Below are 16514 nucleotides of genomic sequence, written 5' to 3'. Positions count from 1 at the left end.
GACGTAAAGCTCCTCCACGAGAGCTGATAGGGGGATAGCTCAGGGGCAATGTGCTTGCCTTGGAAGCGAGAAGACACCGAGCACCACAGGTACGATTCCCGGGTCCGCGCTTAGACACCTCTGGGTATTAAGCGCGTTATAAATAACGAATCATATCCTCTCTCTCACTTCCTGTCATAGGTCAATTTTATGTGGGGTCTGCAATGCCAGCACATACAACTATTGGTTAAAAGTTGGGGGCTGCAGCTGCAGTTATGAAGTGAGGACTAGGGTTATTAGTGGAGTGTGTGTGCGTGCATGAAGGTATGTGTGTACGCATACGTGTGTTTATGAGAGAATGTGTCTATATGAGCTTGCCAGGGCAAGGACATCTGATTGTTGTGGCAATATAAACACTGCCTTAAAGTTGCATTATTCTTTTATGCTCTGCAACAAATTGACTATTCCATGATTAGGCAAGCAATCAAGACGAATGAATCGGGGGCTTGTCTGTCTTTTCCAAAACAAAACAAAAGGTTTGCCATATACTCCCTTTTCCTTAAAATCCGTGAAAATATAATGGTGTTTATGATTAGAAAAATTGCATTTCTGCCGTTCACCCAACACTACGACCATGCTTCAAAGTTGGCAAGAAATTAATGTTGGGAAGAATTAATGGTGCATGTAATTGCAGGTGTTCACAAGTACTGCTGTCTTCACCATCAGTTGATATGTGTGCATGAACCACACATTTCAGGGAATCCATGAGCAGATCTCAATGTAGGGACACAATGGAGAGCAATGCTTTATTCGCTTTTCAAATCACATTATCATACAGCCCCTACTCACTTTCCAAAAAACATTCCCATCCCCTGTTATGCTTTGCAGGCTGCACGTATTCCTTAGGCGTTCTTTTTAAGTGTTTTGAATTTTAGAAATGTTTCATTGGCACAACTCCTTGGCTTGTGCAGAAGTTCTTATGTTGCTTGACTCTCATATTTTCTGTGATCTGGATCATCATTTGACTTCTTTCTGTATGGATGTCTACTTCATGTTTCTTTCTTTTGATGTTTATATTAATCAACACCATTTCATGTATTGTACCATGGGACTAACCTTGTAAAGCGCCTTGGTGTAAGGTGCAATAAGCAAAGATAATAAGTGAGAATAGCATATTAACTTAACTGGCCATCTCATTCCTGCAACAGGGCGATTGATACATTTTGGGAAACTTAATCCACTGTATCATGCAGGTTCTTCTGGATTTTGAACTTGTGTATCGCATTCTCTCAGTTTATTATACATCTCCAAAGCCCAACATATCAGCAATTAACAATGGGACAAACAGAAACGTGGTTAACACAATGGCAGACACATATTCCTTATAACACTCATTATAGTTCACTTTAATTATAGATTTCGTGGAATTTCTCCAGTCACAATGGTACTTGCCTTTGAAGGATCCACAGCAGGGTTCAACGTTTGTGATTTCGCCAAGATATTGCATAACTAAGTCTTCTTTGCAAGACCTCAGGAAAACAGAAGGGATATTGTAAGCCCACTGAAGAAGAAGAAGGTCTCAACGTAGCCAATGTATGTACATCTACTCAAAGGATGTTGCATTTAAGTGTTTTGATACCATTGCCAAAATGACACTTCTCTGTTCTCTATCTGCCTATATTCTGGATCCCAAAAATGTTGCTCAAATTGATCTATTCCCCTTTTAAAGGATTGCAATAACATATAATAGACGCACATGTACACAATAAAAATAAGCATAGAAACATGATCAGATTACTGTGCAGAAAGAACACTAGTGGTGACAACATCAGAAAGAGCCTGGCCATAAGCATGTTGTAATAGGTACTGAAGGTTGGGTAGAGAGTGTACACTTATGCCAAATTCCAGCAGCGTTCTAGAGAGTATCATAGAGAGTATCATTCATTACAGTCGATATTTAAGTTAGTTTCCTTTGTCAAAATCTCCTTATCATTGTCCATGTCAGAAGTGTCTGCGGCTTCCATAACATGCCCATGTCCGATTGGACGGTCGCTTTATTATCATTAGCATTTTTATATAGGGCTTTTTTTATCAATCTCAGAAGGATGAAAGCCTGAGTTTGGCCCTGCCGGGATTGGAGCCTGCATCGGCAGGCTCTGCACGGATGTGCTATCTGACTGGCTTATGTGGGATGTGGCTCAGAGGACTAATGCAATCAATACAGAGGCCTGTGTTTGACCTCATGGTCACAGGTTCGGATACCCGCAGACCCACTCAGCCCTTCACCCTTCAGAGGTCGATAAAATAAGTGTGGTTGCCTTATACTGGGTTAAATGATTAAAAGGCTGGGTCTGCAATGTTGTGTTGCTCTCAGAGATTGCGAATGTTGCAGAATGGCGGATCTACCATTCATGAGGCGAATTTGAGCAGGAATAAAAAACAAAAAGTTACTGAGAATGGCTGAGTGAGCCTGCTGTGAAGTAGAGCCCCTTTCTGACTCTGTGTGAATGTGGTCACTGAGAGGGTGAGTAGTTTGTTTGGGTGATAAGGGCAGCATGCTGTCCGGAGAACAGTGTTTCTGTGCTTGCAAGAAGGGGCTATGATCTGTGGGCTGTGAGTATATGATTCTGTAGGTTAGTTGGTGGCCTGTTCATTGCAAGGAGTTTGGGCAGTGTTAACATACGGGTTGGTGATTTCTCAGGTGAAAATAAATAGGCGTTCCTGTACATATAGGAAGCGGTCTGAAAAGATGTCTAGGAATCGCTTTCTGGATTGAACCAATATGTCCGGAGAACAGTGTTTCTGTGCTTGCGAGAAGGGGCTATGATCTGTGGGCTGTGAGTATATGATTCTGTAGGTTAGTTGGTGGCCTGTTCATTGCAAGGAGTTTGGGCAGTGTTAACATACGGGTTGGTGATTTCTCAGGTGAAAATAAATAGGCGTTCCTGTACATATAGGAAGCGGTCTGAAAAGATGTCTAGGAATCGCTTTCTGGATTGAACCAATATGGGTTCATTTTCACAGCAGATTATGGTGAAGAATGGGCCGCTGTTGCTTTCAATAAGGGTATATCTGGTGCCTCTGTCAAATATTTGGATTTGGGGATGGTCTACCATAGTTATCACAAGTTCAGCGGTATCCCGGCGGTAAATCCCCCCGGATACTGACCAACGCAATTAGCGTTATTGCAGCTTGGTCTGGCTCTTTTTCACAAGTTTCAGTGGCAGGGTGAGTCAATAGGTCATTTTCAGCAAAATTACCACAGTGGTAATTGCACCATGGTAATTGTGCTGAAAATGGGTGGAAAGTCGGTGCCTTCACCTCCAGCTCATAGCTCATAGGGATTGGGCGGTGCAGTAATGCAGCAGTAATAGTGTTACCGCTGCATTTTTACGGCTCCGCCCAACCCCTGATCAGGCCCTAAGTATTGACAAAACCTTTGATCTATGTTATAAAGAAGGAGGTCTGTCATGCAACTGCCTGACCTCTCTTGGGGTGCAAACATGAATATGTGAGCAATACGTCCCCCTGTCATTATAAATCATGTTCAGTTTGAATATTTTGCTTGCATATCTGCTATAGTGACTGGTGAGGTACAATATTTCAATGCATTTTGGATTAAAAGTGGCTCATTTTTTGTAGCTCAATTTGCACTGCCCCGGTTGCTGTTGAAGGGGCAGAGGAGGAGTCAAAAACGAATCCTGTGCTTTTTCCTGAATTACACCACGGTTTACTCTTACTAGGTAGGACCTTACATGAGGGAGCAATTTAGAAGGAAATTAGAAGTGCCGGCGGTGTCCTGTGGTGAGAAACATGGTCTAGAAGAGAGACCATGGGCCGATCGCCGAGGCTTACCTACGTGGTGCACAAAGCTATAGTAGGGTGAAGTTCAAGGAGAGGTGGAGCATTATTGATTGGCCCTTGGCCCTTATAGGGGAAGTTTTGCAGCTTATCTAATTAGTTTGGGTGAAACTCATATGAAAAAGAAAGGTATAGGAATTCCTCAGTGGTATTCACATGTACCTATGTTTTAGGGCACCAGTATGATATGATATGACAAGTCATTTATAAAACGCTTGCAGACAAGTGTTTCTAGGTATGGTAAAGAAGGCAAAGGTAAGGAAAGCAAAATGAAATGAGCATGGATTTAGAGCAGAGGCAAATGTACTGCATATATCAATTAACTGGTTGTGAGAGAAGTACTGAATAGACAGTGAAAGACAGAAGTGGACATTGAGGAGAAATCCAGACGATGCTAGAAGTAAAGTAACTGAGGGAGGACAAAATAGGAGTAGTGAAGGGACACCCATGAAAGTGCTCGATTGAAAAGCCTAGGCAGGCAGGAGAGGAAAGAAAAGACCCAGCGAGGTGGTGGAAAGGGTAAACAGGCAATCCATATATATCCCATGGCACAAATCGGGCTTGGCTAGATAGGGCTACATGCTTGTCCCCTGAGGGAAATATAGAAATAAAGTTACAGACACAAGGGCCTGTAGAGAAAGTATGTTAATTAAGTGTTATATGCATTGTGTGTACTTAACTGGACTGGCAAATCCAGTTAATCATTGGGCTCTATATTTATTTATTTAGTATTTGTGTGTTAGGCACTTACACAGCAAGTAAAATACAGTTCCAAAGTTCCCACAGTGCGAGGGGGGACAAGGGAGTAAAATACATAACCCAACAATTAATATAAACAGTGGAGGGAAAAGGAGGAAAGGACGAAAGTAATATGCCTTGTGAGTATTCAGAACGTGCAAGTGCAGCATGGAAAAGGGCAGAGGGAGTAAGTGCTGAGGGGTTCATGCTCATGGGTGAGCCATAGATGAAGTGCTTGGTTGCTGAGTGCTACATGGCCAGGTGCCACATTAGGAGTAAGTGCTATCCTCCAGGTCGGAGGGTATGCCAGGCCAAATGCTGAGGGAAGACAGGAGCTGGGCCAATTGTGTGTGATAGGTAAGGGTCCCTGAGGATGCATAAGAGCACCGGACACCAAACACAGCAACTGTGGGATTAGCAGAGACATGAAAAAGGGAAGGAGGAGGTGAAGAGGAAGGTCTTGAGGAGCTTCCGTAATTTAAGAAAGTCCTGCTCAAGTCACAGAGTCAGGGGGAGGCTGTTCCGTAGCAGGAAGCCAGCTGAGGAAAGTGAACAACCACCTACCCTCTGTTTAGCCAAAGGCTTTACCCACAAAGAGTTGGCGACAGAGGAACTAAGTGGTCTAGAGAGAGAGTAGTAAGATAAAGTTGAACATAATACAGCCCTCGGGCCTAAACAACTTTGTGGATGATTGTTGGGTGTCCTGACCCACGTTTGAGCTATCATGCTGCAACATTTGGTGCTGTGAGCTTAGAAAATCCAAGATGGCCAAAAAGCCCACATGTGCACCAGAATCCAGGAGAACCACGCAGTTTGTGCGTACACCAAAATGGCTGCCTAACTTGCCACCCACCATTGCGAGCATGATGGGCCATGGTGCCATGAGTGGAATGGGTGCCAAAGGTAAAACAGCAGTGCCTGTTAGCTCAAAAACGCTTTAAAATTACCTTTGGTTTCTCTGAATGCCAGCTCAAAATGCCTATTTTCAAACATTGCAACACATCCAAAAATCTCACTGAACACCAGCGGACATCTGGCAGAATGAAGTATGTGGTGCATACAAAATCTGGGAAGATGAAGAGCCCAAAACAATGTTCATAACAGAACTGGCTGAGCTATGCATGTCAGCAGCCTAACTGAAACTGGATTAAAACCACCAAAATCGAAATGTTTAAATTAACTGAGTGACCTACTTTTGAGTGTCACATAGTTTGTCACTGTTAAAATGTCATAGTTTTGAACTTAGAATCAGCATTCTAGCTGCATATGTAAACATTGTATTGACTTAAACTGAGGAACAAAAAGTGACATTTTAGCTGAAACCTAGCTTAATGAAACTGAATTCTGCCTGACATCTACCTCCACAGGAGTTAAAACCTGCTCAGCCACTCTTCCCCTTGCCAAAAGGAGTTATCACCTCTCTGATTAGATTAGGGGTGGAGCAGCTGGGGACTACAGGGAGGTGAACAAAGGCCTGTCCTGGACTCAGGCAAATGTTATATTGGGGGCGTCGTAAAAGTGGCTTCCTCTTGGGAGAAGTGGGAGGAGAAGTGCCTCTGGGAGCCACCCGAGCTGGAGGCGGGGACAGGCAGAAGCTTCCCCCATGTGCTTTGGAACCTAAACCACACCCATCTGGGCCAGAGCATAATTTTAAAAAGAGAGATAACTGAAAGTGCGGACTTTTCAGAATTATATAAGTAATATCATTATTTTTGTGATTTTTCTGTGAACATTTTGAGATGCGTTAGGACCCTGTGGTGTATTCTGGGGGTTGCTAGCGGAAAATAGGGTCTTACTCCAAATGTCTGCATGTTAGAAATCTGACACTTCATCAATTCATGTCCATACTCCTTGCGCAAATGTGTGTAAATTTGGGTAAATGTCCGATATTGCAAAACCAGTTAAAAAGCGCAAAATGTCATTTTTGAATGCAAGCTCCCAGGAAGAGCAGAGTTTGAACAGAGTATACCTCATGTGATATGTGATGGGTGCATGTAATTTTAAACAACTGCATATCTGTGCAATATGTATTTGGGTCAAATATAGATTTGTGTGGAAACTGACCAGGGGAGGATCCTCTGACCCATAAAACCTACAGCATCACTCTGACTCACATTTCCTTCCCCCAATCATGGGAGAGGGGAGAATTGGGCCAATGACAAGTAGAGAGGGGCAGGCTTAGCTAGGCCCAGGCACACACCCATTTTCAAAACACATAAAAAGAGACTGCTGGGACAGGTAGGGGGATTCAAATCCAGTTGCTGCAGAGCATTTTGCCGGACCACACAACATCCAGAAGATACCAGTTCCAGACTGACTCCAGCTACATACTCCAGAACCTAGAACTTATACTTTAGAACCTAAATCAGAGGCCTAAAACCACAAGCTGAGTTCTCTGCAGCAGGCCTCAAATCACAGCAAGCTACTCACAGCCGGGTGAGCTGCTTGAATCCCTTGCCAAGAACTTTTGCCAGGACCAGTGCAGATATCCAGGAGCCGTGCAGAGACCACTGTTCCAGACCCGACCAGACCAGACCGTGCAGAACCGCAGACCCAGAGACCAGATCGCTGTGAAGTGCCGCTAGCCTGATTGATCAGATCCGTGACGAGACCCAGTCCTTCCAAATATATTTTGAGTACAGCTAGGACGGGGCAAAACCAAATCTCTTAGTTTAAAGTAATATAATTCAATCTATTTAACCTAAGTAGAACTGCCTCCTAACTGTCACCTGTCATTTGTAAAGCTGCACCACTGTCATTTGTCAATTCTGCAGCTGCAAAGTCATTTTGAGTTTATTTTAAATCCGAAAAATGACCTTTACAAAATCGTTCATATCTCTACAACCGTTTCGGCTACGAACTTGGTTTAACTTTCCTCTGAAAGCTTAGAATCTAGGCTTTACAACAAGCCTAGGACTGACTTCCTACTCCTTATAATTTGTCCGCAATCACGATTCACACACTCGTGAATTTTACCGCGATTTGCAATTTGGTTAAAAATCCTGCCACGTGTAACCATCAGCAGTCATTTCGTTCCTTGCTAAAAAATTTGTTTGCCTCTTAATCACCATCTCTGAATCAATGCTAAAGTGAGCGTGCACTCATACCAAGTATCTCTCACTCACCCTGAACCTCCTAAAGGGAATTAAAACCATTTTTGGCATATTTCTCACTTCATTGCCACCACATTCAAAGCACTTGGGCCTGTGTTTTAAAACTCATACCGGTTTTCTCTAAGCTTGCTGGGGAGGGGAACTGAATTTCGTATTGTATTTGATTGCATTCCTGAGAACTGTGTGCTCCTCTTTCCATCTACTTCCATGTCTTACATTGCATACGGGAGGGGGGAGAATTGCCAGAGAAAAAGTGATTATATTATCTTTTGCTAAAATCATCTCAAGTATTTCTGTATTGACTTTTATTCCTCATTGCTTTTCCCTTGAAATCATAAAAGTATTTTTGCTATTTGATCCATCCTATACTAACTCCTCATTGATTATAAAGAAGTGTGCTAGTGTCAGATTACCCATTGTTGATTAACATTATATTTATAAGGGCGATATCGATTATTAATTTATTATAAAAGCGTGGTATCTATATTTTGTCTTATTTCTCAAATAAACCTTTTAAACTTGCAAAACAGAACTACTTCTTGGCTCAGTGGGGTCAGTGGGATTCTAAGAGAGGGGTGTTATATAGGGGTAGTCATCCAGAACTCATGAACTGGACATAAAGATATATCAATAAGGGTTTCCATTCAGTATCCCAGACTAGGCATTGACTTAGCTGTAGTGTTGAATTGAATCTTCTTACATGATGCAGAGGGATTTGAATTTAATCTGTGCAGCAAACGGGAGCCAATGAAGACATTTTAGGGCAGGAGAGGGAGGAGGCAGGAGAAAAGCGGAAGGAGAAAAGAAAAGACAAATCAAAAGACACAACATCCATTTGCAGGAGTGCGTTAGGCAGGGGAGTGAACATTCTAAAATGAGACCATAAGCAAAAGAGATAAAACAAGAAGAGAGAAAAATACATTAAGAAGAGTAGGGAGAGAAACAGCAGCTTTCTGGACCACCAAGTCCTCAAACTCCCCGCCCACCCCATTGCCATACAACCTTTAACAAATAATGAACAGCCATGTGTGCCGGACAGTCTGGCATCTACCACGGGCTGTGGCTGCTGGCCCATATCAGCCTACTGGATGGGCCCATTACCAAGGGCACCAGACCACATGGGCGGTTCAGTGTGAAAAGCAGAGTGACCCAGCCTGAGCCATATGTGTGGGGCAGCCCCAAGCAGCGACCCAGTTGAGCCCCCTGTGACCCCGTTCCTGAGGCCGGGTTGGGCGGGCCCAGAAGATACGTTCCCTTGGCTGCATATGCCAGGTGTTGCCCGGGAGGTGCAGTGAGTGGAGGTGGTGGAAGTCTGCCCCACAAGATCAGGCGGGATGGTGAAGAAAATCCAGAGGCTGCTCACCCCAGATAAAGATAGTCACAGAATACTCAGTCCTTGCAGGCCTGGTGAAAAATGAATCTCTAGCATGCTGGCTACATGTGAGAAGAACCACACCAGTGCAGGGAGGAGGGGGGCAGTGCATGCAGATCAGCTGGTGCCCCACAGGCAATGGGGACACCAGCAGGAGATGCAACACACTGCAGGCATAGCAGTGACTCGGGTAGCCCCTCATAATGCATGAGGGCCTGTTGAGGAAGAGCAGAGTGTTGTGGGGCAGCAGTTGTGAGTACAGAAGCCCCCTTAGCTACCACAAGGAAGATTATGGGTGCCTCAGAGTGCTGTAGTGTTGTGTGAAACTCCCCCAGAGAATGGGCCAACTAAGAAATTCACGGGCTGCTGTGGGGTGTGGCTGTATTAGGCTTGGATGTTGGATGGTGCCACCTGAAAAATAAATATAAGCCCCATGTGGTGGAGAGGGCACCACCAACAAAAAGACAACAGAATGCGGTATAACAATCCAATTTCCCAGCAGGAGGGCAGAGCCCAAAACCAAAGACAGCACCATGAGGGTGGCAGAGTTCCAGGGGCTCCGTCCCTGACCTGGGGTAGGGAAGGCATACACCCTTACCCAAGACCATGTCCAGAAAGCCAGCTCTATACATACATCCAGAAAATAAAAACAGAATTTGGAAGAGAATGTAGCTAGAAGATGGGAGTAGAACTTCACAAATATTTCACACATAAGCATCATTATATACCATCCAATAAATATGTTCAAGAAACTACTTTAAAAAATGGGTTTCCAAGCTCCTGCCTCATCTCTTCACCTCATGTGAAGAACCTAGGGGGGGCTATTGATTCGAATTCACCTATGAGGCAACAGTTTACTGTCCAACCAAAACTCGTTTATTTCTCCTTAAGAAGGTGTTCTCTGTTTGTGCTATCCTCACCCTCACAGCAAAGCTTTATTGAGATATTCTATTCAAGTCAGTACAATGGCAACTGAACTATGTGATCTGGGCCTACCTGGACTTTCCTTAACAAATTATCCTATGCCTGCCAAGTTCCGCTGGATGCCGATGTCCAGGCTGTTTTGGAGACATAGGGGCAACATTATTTTGGCACAGCTCCAAGCACGTAGACTCTCAGACATGTTCAACGTCCTTTCCTCATTCCCTTTGTCTTTGTTCCAAATCTGTAAATCTGTGGAACTACTTTCCCTTCCTTCCGATACATGCCCACTTCAGAAACTGTAACCTCGTGTTTTCTACCAAATCTCATCTTGTAAAGCCCTCCAGTTTTTAGTATTCCTCAACACAAAAGGTCCTGTACAGTAAGACCAATGGCCCAGTGAAATGTAAAACGTTAGCCTGCAAGCTGTTTTAACATAACCTAACAAATTAAACATAATCATAAGTGGTTCTTCAACTTCATGAAAATGCATTAAAACAATAGTCATAAGGCCACATGTTTGGGGAGGAATCCCTCATTATATGCAACACTCAAAACAGAAGAAGAAAGCATCTCTTACTCAGTGGGTCTGATCTCCACTCCGCTGATCATGATAGAAATGTTGTACAATCCAATTGGTAGTGGGGGCAGGACCACTTGTACCCCAGATGATGATTGCCCTTTGACCTCCGCCAGAGTACTTTGAACTGTGACCTTGACTTCCTGATCAGCATAGTCCTCAAAGCGTAGCATTCTGATCTCCAGTACCTGGCCACCTATGGATACATCACATATGGAGCAAATAGTTCAGTCTTGGAAGGTACAACTAGGAGAGGCCAAAACAATCATTACAGTACTGGCACTGTAGTATATACACATGAACCTGCCAGCCAAAGTATACATGATCAAGTGTTATTTATTCACATTCATTATTTGACATGCACATTCATAACACACAGTACTCTACAAACCTGTGAATCATACATCAAGAGTAATGATCATCCATCCCAAGGAATGAGAGGCTGGTGCACTAATTGGCACTAATTGATTGAGCTAAGATGCCAGAGTCGAAGGAAGAGAGTAAGTGAGTGAGTGAGTGAATGAGTGAGAGAGAAAGAGAGAGAAAGAGAGAGACAGAGAGAGAGAGAGAGAGAGAGAGAGAGAGAGAGACAGAGAGAGAGAGAGATGGAGACTTGGGAGTCACAGATAGAATCCCAGCAAAGATTCCTTATTTCAAGTCTTCGCTTAGTCCAAGATTAAGTTGTCAGAAGCAACACTTGTTATTGAGAGAGCTATGGCAGCACAGGTGTAGCAAGCAGGAGGATTAAAAACAACAACTTTGTATTGTAGTGTGCATTTATATAGGGCTAAGCCCCCACCCTTTCACCCACTAGGAGCCCGACTAGTGCTTCCATTCTCCGTTTACATTTTGGGGTGACTTCTAGTGGGTCAGATTGATTTTGTAGCTCAAGTGTTTATTGGTAGCCACTGGAAGCCTTGTACCCTGCAGGATATTAGGAACAACAAAGAATTGTAAAGAAAACGATGGTAAAAAATGAATGACACATGGGGTAGAGTGGTATGTTATGCCCTGATAGTTTGTGGCACATTTTAGTGTATTTCAAAATGCTTGACCTGTGTTGGTAATAAGGTAGAGTAGAAACCTGTGCCTGGTAGTGAATTAAACCTATGCAAATATACAAACGTGTTTTAATATTGATGCATTTGTACAGTGCATTACTCTGGGCTATTCTTTGGTTACCAGAACCTAAACTTTCAATAATCTGGACCATAGAAAATGTCTGATATATGGGAAGGCCTCATGAAGCAAGACACAGACAACAGATTCAAAGTTCACAACAAAATAATGTATTAAAGTAAATATCAGGATGGTAGAAGGTCTAACTTGCCCTATGATGAGGTGGGAAACTAAGGCAATTCTGAGTGAAAGAGTTCACTGTAAAACTTTGACTGTGTCCGAAACCTTTCCTTGCCCTCACAAATAGAGCTAAACAACATGTACGGATGTCAATAATCAAAGAAATGGTGATCAACACAAAGTTCTGAGCTTCTTCCAGCTTTCAGCTTCCGTTTCAGCTCCCCTTCCCCAAGTTCAAAAAAGGTCTATAAAAAGTCTCAAGATTAGCTTTCTGAAGTTCAAAGCAGTTCCACAAATCCTTGGGGTTGCCTTTCCCCAAGTTCGAGGCAACACAGTTCAAAAGAGGAGGGTCTTGAGGCTCTGTCGTCAACAAAGCATTTGTAGTTCCTGAATTCTCAGTTCATCAAGTCTCAGGGTTCCCTCCCCCAAGACTTCAACGTAATAATTGATAATGGTTTCAATCTTTCAAAGTTCAACACAACTCCAGGCCAACTCCAGACTAACTTGACCCTCCTTGTGGTTTATCTCACCAGCTCACTTATAGTCCTCCTTCTTGGTATATTTCACAATGTCGTTGGTTTTCACCATTGAGGGATCTCTGGTCTAGGTGCCATTGTCAGACCAAATGGTCTACCCATCTCAGTTTGCGCAACCAGACCCCCTATGCTCTTCAACCCACACAGGTTCTTCTGTATTTGCCCCTGTGTCCGAATTCACCTTCACTTTGCTCCTTTTTGTCATCCTTGTGACTTTATATGCAGGTTCATACTCTCCTGGCTTCTCCTGGCTAGCCTCTTGGCTTTGCCATTATGTGTCGCACATCTCTTGTTAGTCTTTGGCCTTGCCGCACTGCATCCATTCATAACAGTTCCCTTGGAGGGGGTCTTATGTATTCCCTACCTTTCTGTCACACTCTGTCACTCACTCTTTTCCGTAGGTTGCTTTAAAAAGGAACTTTCCCTTTTGGCTTTCATCCACTATTAACTGTGCCCATAAAGTTGTTTCAATTCAACATTCAGCATGTGTAGTTTTGCTTTATTTCAATGTTTCATTCAGTTTGGTATTCAATATATATGATTCAATTTGTCTTCAAGTTTTCATTCAGTTAGGAGTTCAAAATGCATAGTTTAACTTACCTGCAAGTTTTCATTCAGTTTACAATTCAATATATATATATATATTATACAGCACTTTGGTGTTCATGTGTAGCACCTAAGAGCGCCCCAAGCTTTGAGTGACATCTCTTTCCACTCTCGCGTTATGGGTGCTTCTGGTTTCTATTCTGCTTCACTGGTGAGCAGGCCGGTCTGCGTGAGCCCTGCTCGCATTCCAGGTGCTTCAGAGCACATGCCGGCAGCCCTGCTCCTCTCCATGGACGCAGACAGTGTCCTATCTCCCTTCTGCTTTCCTCGACACAGATCCCCTGCTGGTCGCTCCCACACAGGCCTCCCTTTTTCTCCTTCTGCTGTTCCATGGGTCTCCCTTTATACACCTGCAACCATTTGGCAGGTTGCAGGTTTGGATTTTCAATTGGGCTTGCCAGACCATAGTTAAAGGGACATGCCCTACTTTCAAAGCACTCTGCTTGCATATTCTTCGTCCCGGTACCAGAGTGTTGAAATGAAGTTTAATGTTCATTACTCTTGGCCGCCTCTTCCTCGTCTCAGTACTGTCAGAGGTGAAATGTGGGACAATGAGGGGAGCTGTTTTGCAATAACCTATAAAGGTCAGGGGAGGGTTAGGTTGATCATCAATAGGGAAACAGGGATACCATGTCCCGCCTGCAGGCACCCCACTCCCAATCCCAATCCCCAAGGACCCACCACCCAGGTGATCCTCCCACTAAGTCGATTCCATGTACCAGCGTCACAATGCCTTATGGCTGTTTGTGCGCTTTATAAATGCAAATAAATAAACTGGGTATTGTAGTATCGCGTAGCTGGTGTTGCGGGGCTGCCATTCCAGAATGGGAATGTGACAGTTAGAAAGGGAGATGCGAGGGACGAACTGTCGGTTAGAGAGAGGAAAAACAGCTATTTCCGCCACTCTGTTCATATCCCCATTAGTGTAGTATGTAAAATAAATACAGTTAAAAATCTACATGTACCTGCTTGTTTCAAGTAGCGAGGAGGAGTCCTTAGTGGAAGAGACTCGATTGCAGCGATTGACTGCAGCAGCATTATGTCAGGTGAGGGGTCCCCAGGCTGCTACCCATTGACGGATCAGTGTGGCGGACAGCTGTAAAAGTGTAGCAGAGCAGCCGCTAGTGTGGGGTAAAGCGAAATTGAGGTCCTGCAGTTGCCGCCTGAGGCACCCGTAATCTGCCTCAGAGGAAAGAACGTATGAAGTGTGACATCATCACGCGACGTGCAGCCATTTTGTAAAGCCAGGCAAAGTGAGCAAGCAAGCATACAACAGGCTACCCTGCTCCTCTTTGTCCCAGTGGATTTACATTTTGTTTTTTTTGTATCTCGTTGAAAAAGCCTGACAAGTATACATTGGAGGGAAATAAGCATAAAAGTAGTAAGCATAAAACTGTGGAGTAACAAGAACAGGAAATAAGACAGAGAAACAGAATACTATTTCAGAGAAAGGAAGCAGTCAAGACGGTTGATTTTGGTGGGGCTGGAGACATGTCTATACACAGTGTCACACCACCTGCTATGTTTTTGCCTGAGGTAGGGGAGACTGTTTTACCTTGGAATAGATGGCTTAAGTATTTTGAACATTATGACAATGTTGTGTGTGGCACAAATGACAGTGTTGAAAGAAAGAAATCATTATTTTTGCATTGTCTGGGTCCAGCCGGTCAGGAGAAATATGAAGATCTGCCTGATCTGACAGCTGCATAATTTCAGAATGTGGGGATATGAACGAGTGTGAAAAATGCATAGTGACAATTAACAAACATTATGAAAAGAAACTGAGAACCATTCTTGAACGATATAGATTTGGAAAGAGGACACAAGAAGTAGGGGATAGTGTTGAACAGTATATAACATCTCTCAGGAAATTAGCCAGAACCTGCAAGTTTGGTCAACAGTTTGAAGAGAGATTAAGGGATCAGTTCATGTTGGAATATAGTAGTGCCAAGGTTCATGAAAGACTGTGGGCTGAGGATGATCCACCCTTAGATGTAGTTCTATGGATTGCCAAGGAGGTGGAGCATACCAAACAGTGTGTTAGGACTCTAGAAGACAGGGTGAAAGAAGTCTCAGTGGAATCAGAGGCGGCTGTCAATACGCTGCAAACTACACAAGAGGAAATTGGAGCTAGTGTGGGCACTTCTAATCCCAGCATGAGGCGAAAGAATGATACGAGAGTACCCACGTTTGCGAGGTACAGTGGAGAAAATCGAGATTCAAGAGAAACCATAAGAGGTTGTGGTTACAATTGAGGATATAGCACAGAATTATGCCAAGGCCAAAGCAGCCAACGAGGGAGAGGTTGCATCACAACATGCTTTAAATGTGACAGTCCATCACATTGGGCCTATAGTCCTGCCTGTCCTACTTTAAGAATAATCTGTAGGAATTGCAATGGGAGAGGCCACCTAGCCAAATGCTGCAGGAGTAGAGGAAATATTATGAATTGGATTGGGAATGAAGACAGTGATGAAGGGGAGGAATGTGTGTTGGCAGTTAGTGGTGTGGATGAATAAGTGGAGAGCCCAAAGACCATCATAATGGTGAATGGAAAAGTGATCAAGATGATGGCAGACTTGGGGGCCCAGTATACACTTATTCCAGAAGTGGTGTGGAAGGAAATTGGACCAGAGTCGTTACATGAAGTGGACATTAAGCCCAGAGCCTATGGGGGTGCAAAAATTGAGATCATGTGTTGGTTCAAGGCTATGCTTGGGTTTAAAGACAGATCAGCAGAAGGAAGAGTGTATGTTTCAAAGAAGGGAGCATCACCATTACAGAGTTGGGCACACCAGCATTTACTCAAGGTACGGCTTGATGCCAGTGCGGCGGAATCAGTATATGCGGTTGAGTCAGCTGAGATGGACAAAGGAAAAATTAGAAGGGAGATATAGTGATGGAATTGGGTGTGTCAAAGGTTTCACACACCGAATTCAACTGAAGCAAGAGTGTAGGCCCGTGGCACAGAAGCTTAGAAATGTACCAATAGCTGTGAGGGACGAAGTAAAAAATGAACAGGGCAATCTGGAAGACCAAGGGATAATAGAAAGGATTGATGCTGCAGAGTGGGTGTCGCCACTCGTAATCGTGAGGAAGAGCTCAGGAAAAGTGTGGGTGTGCATTGATCCAAGAGAGCTTAATAAATGTATTGTCCCAGAGAGACATCCACTGCCCAATATTCGAGAACTGCTTTCAACTATGGGGTCTGTCAAGGTCTTTTCTACACTGGATCTCACCGCTGCCTATCATCAGGTAAAGCTACATAAAGAGTCGAGACATCTGACGGCTTTTATCACACCAGAGGTCTTGTATCAATATCAGTGGATGCCCTTTGGATTAATATCGGCGGTGTCAGTGTTGCAGAAGGTAATGTATCAGATATTCTATGAGGACGAAAGTGTGATTTTCTTTCAAGATGATATTCTTATATATGCTGACACTGAAGAAGAGCAAAACAGAAGGTTAGAGAAAGTCTTTAACAAGTTGTATAATGTGGGGAAGACACT

At 43.7% G+C, this 16514-nt stretch overlaps 1 protein-coding gene across 2 annotated transcripts in view; it reads right to left on the bottom strand.

Annotated features, from left to right (window-relative positions):
• Positions 1-16514, bottom strand: part of PKHD1 (PKHD1 ciliary IPT domain containing fibrocystin/polyductin) — a 4356595-nt gene that overhangs the window by 3369881 nt on the left and 970200 nt on the right. For both annotated transcript variants that reach the window (XM_069605754.1, XM_069605755.1), the window contains exons 30-31: positions 10565-10760; positions 1432-1508 (exon numbers count right to left, since the gene is read on the bottom strand). In XM_069605754.1, the coding sequence (XP_069461855.1) occupies positions 1432-1508; positions 10565-10760 (273 nt within the window). The remainder of the gene's footprint in view (positions 1-1431; positions 1509-10564; positions 10761-16514) is intronic.

The sequence above is a fragment of the Ambystoma mexicanum genome, chromosome 4p (assembly GCF_040938575.1).
Source record: "Ambystoma mexicanum isolate Mex_15411 chromosome 4p, UKY_AmexF1_1, whole genome shotgun sequence".
NCBI classification, from domain to species: Eukaryota; Metazoa; Chordata; class Amphibia; order Caudata; family Ambystomatidae; genus Ambystoma; species Ambystoma mexicanum.
Note: the sequence above shows the minus strand (reverse complement) of the source record. Positions and strands in the feature narration are given on the sequence as shown.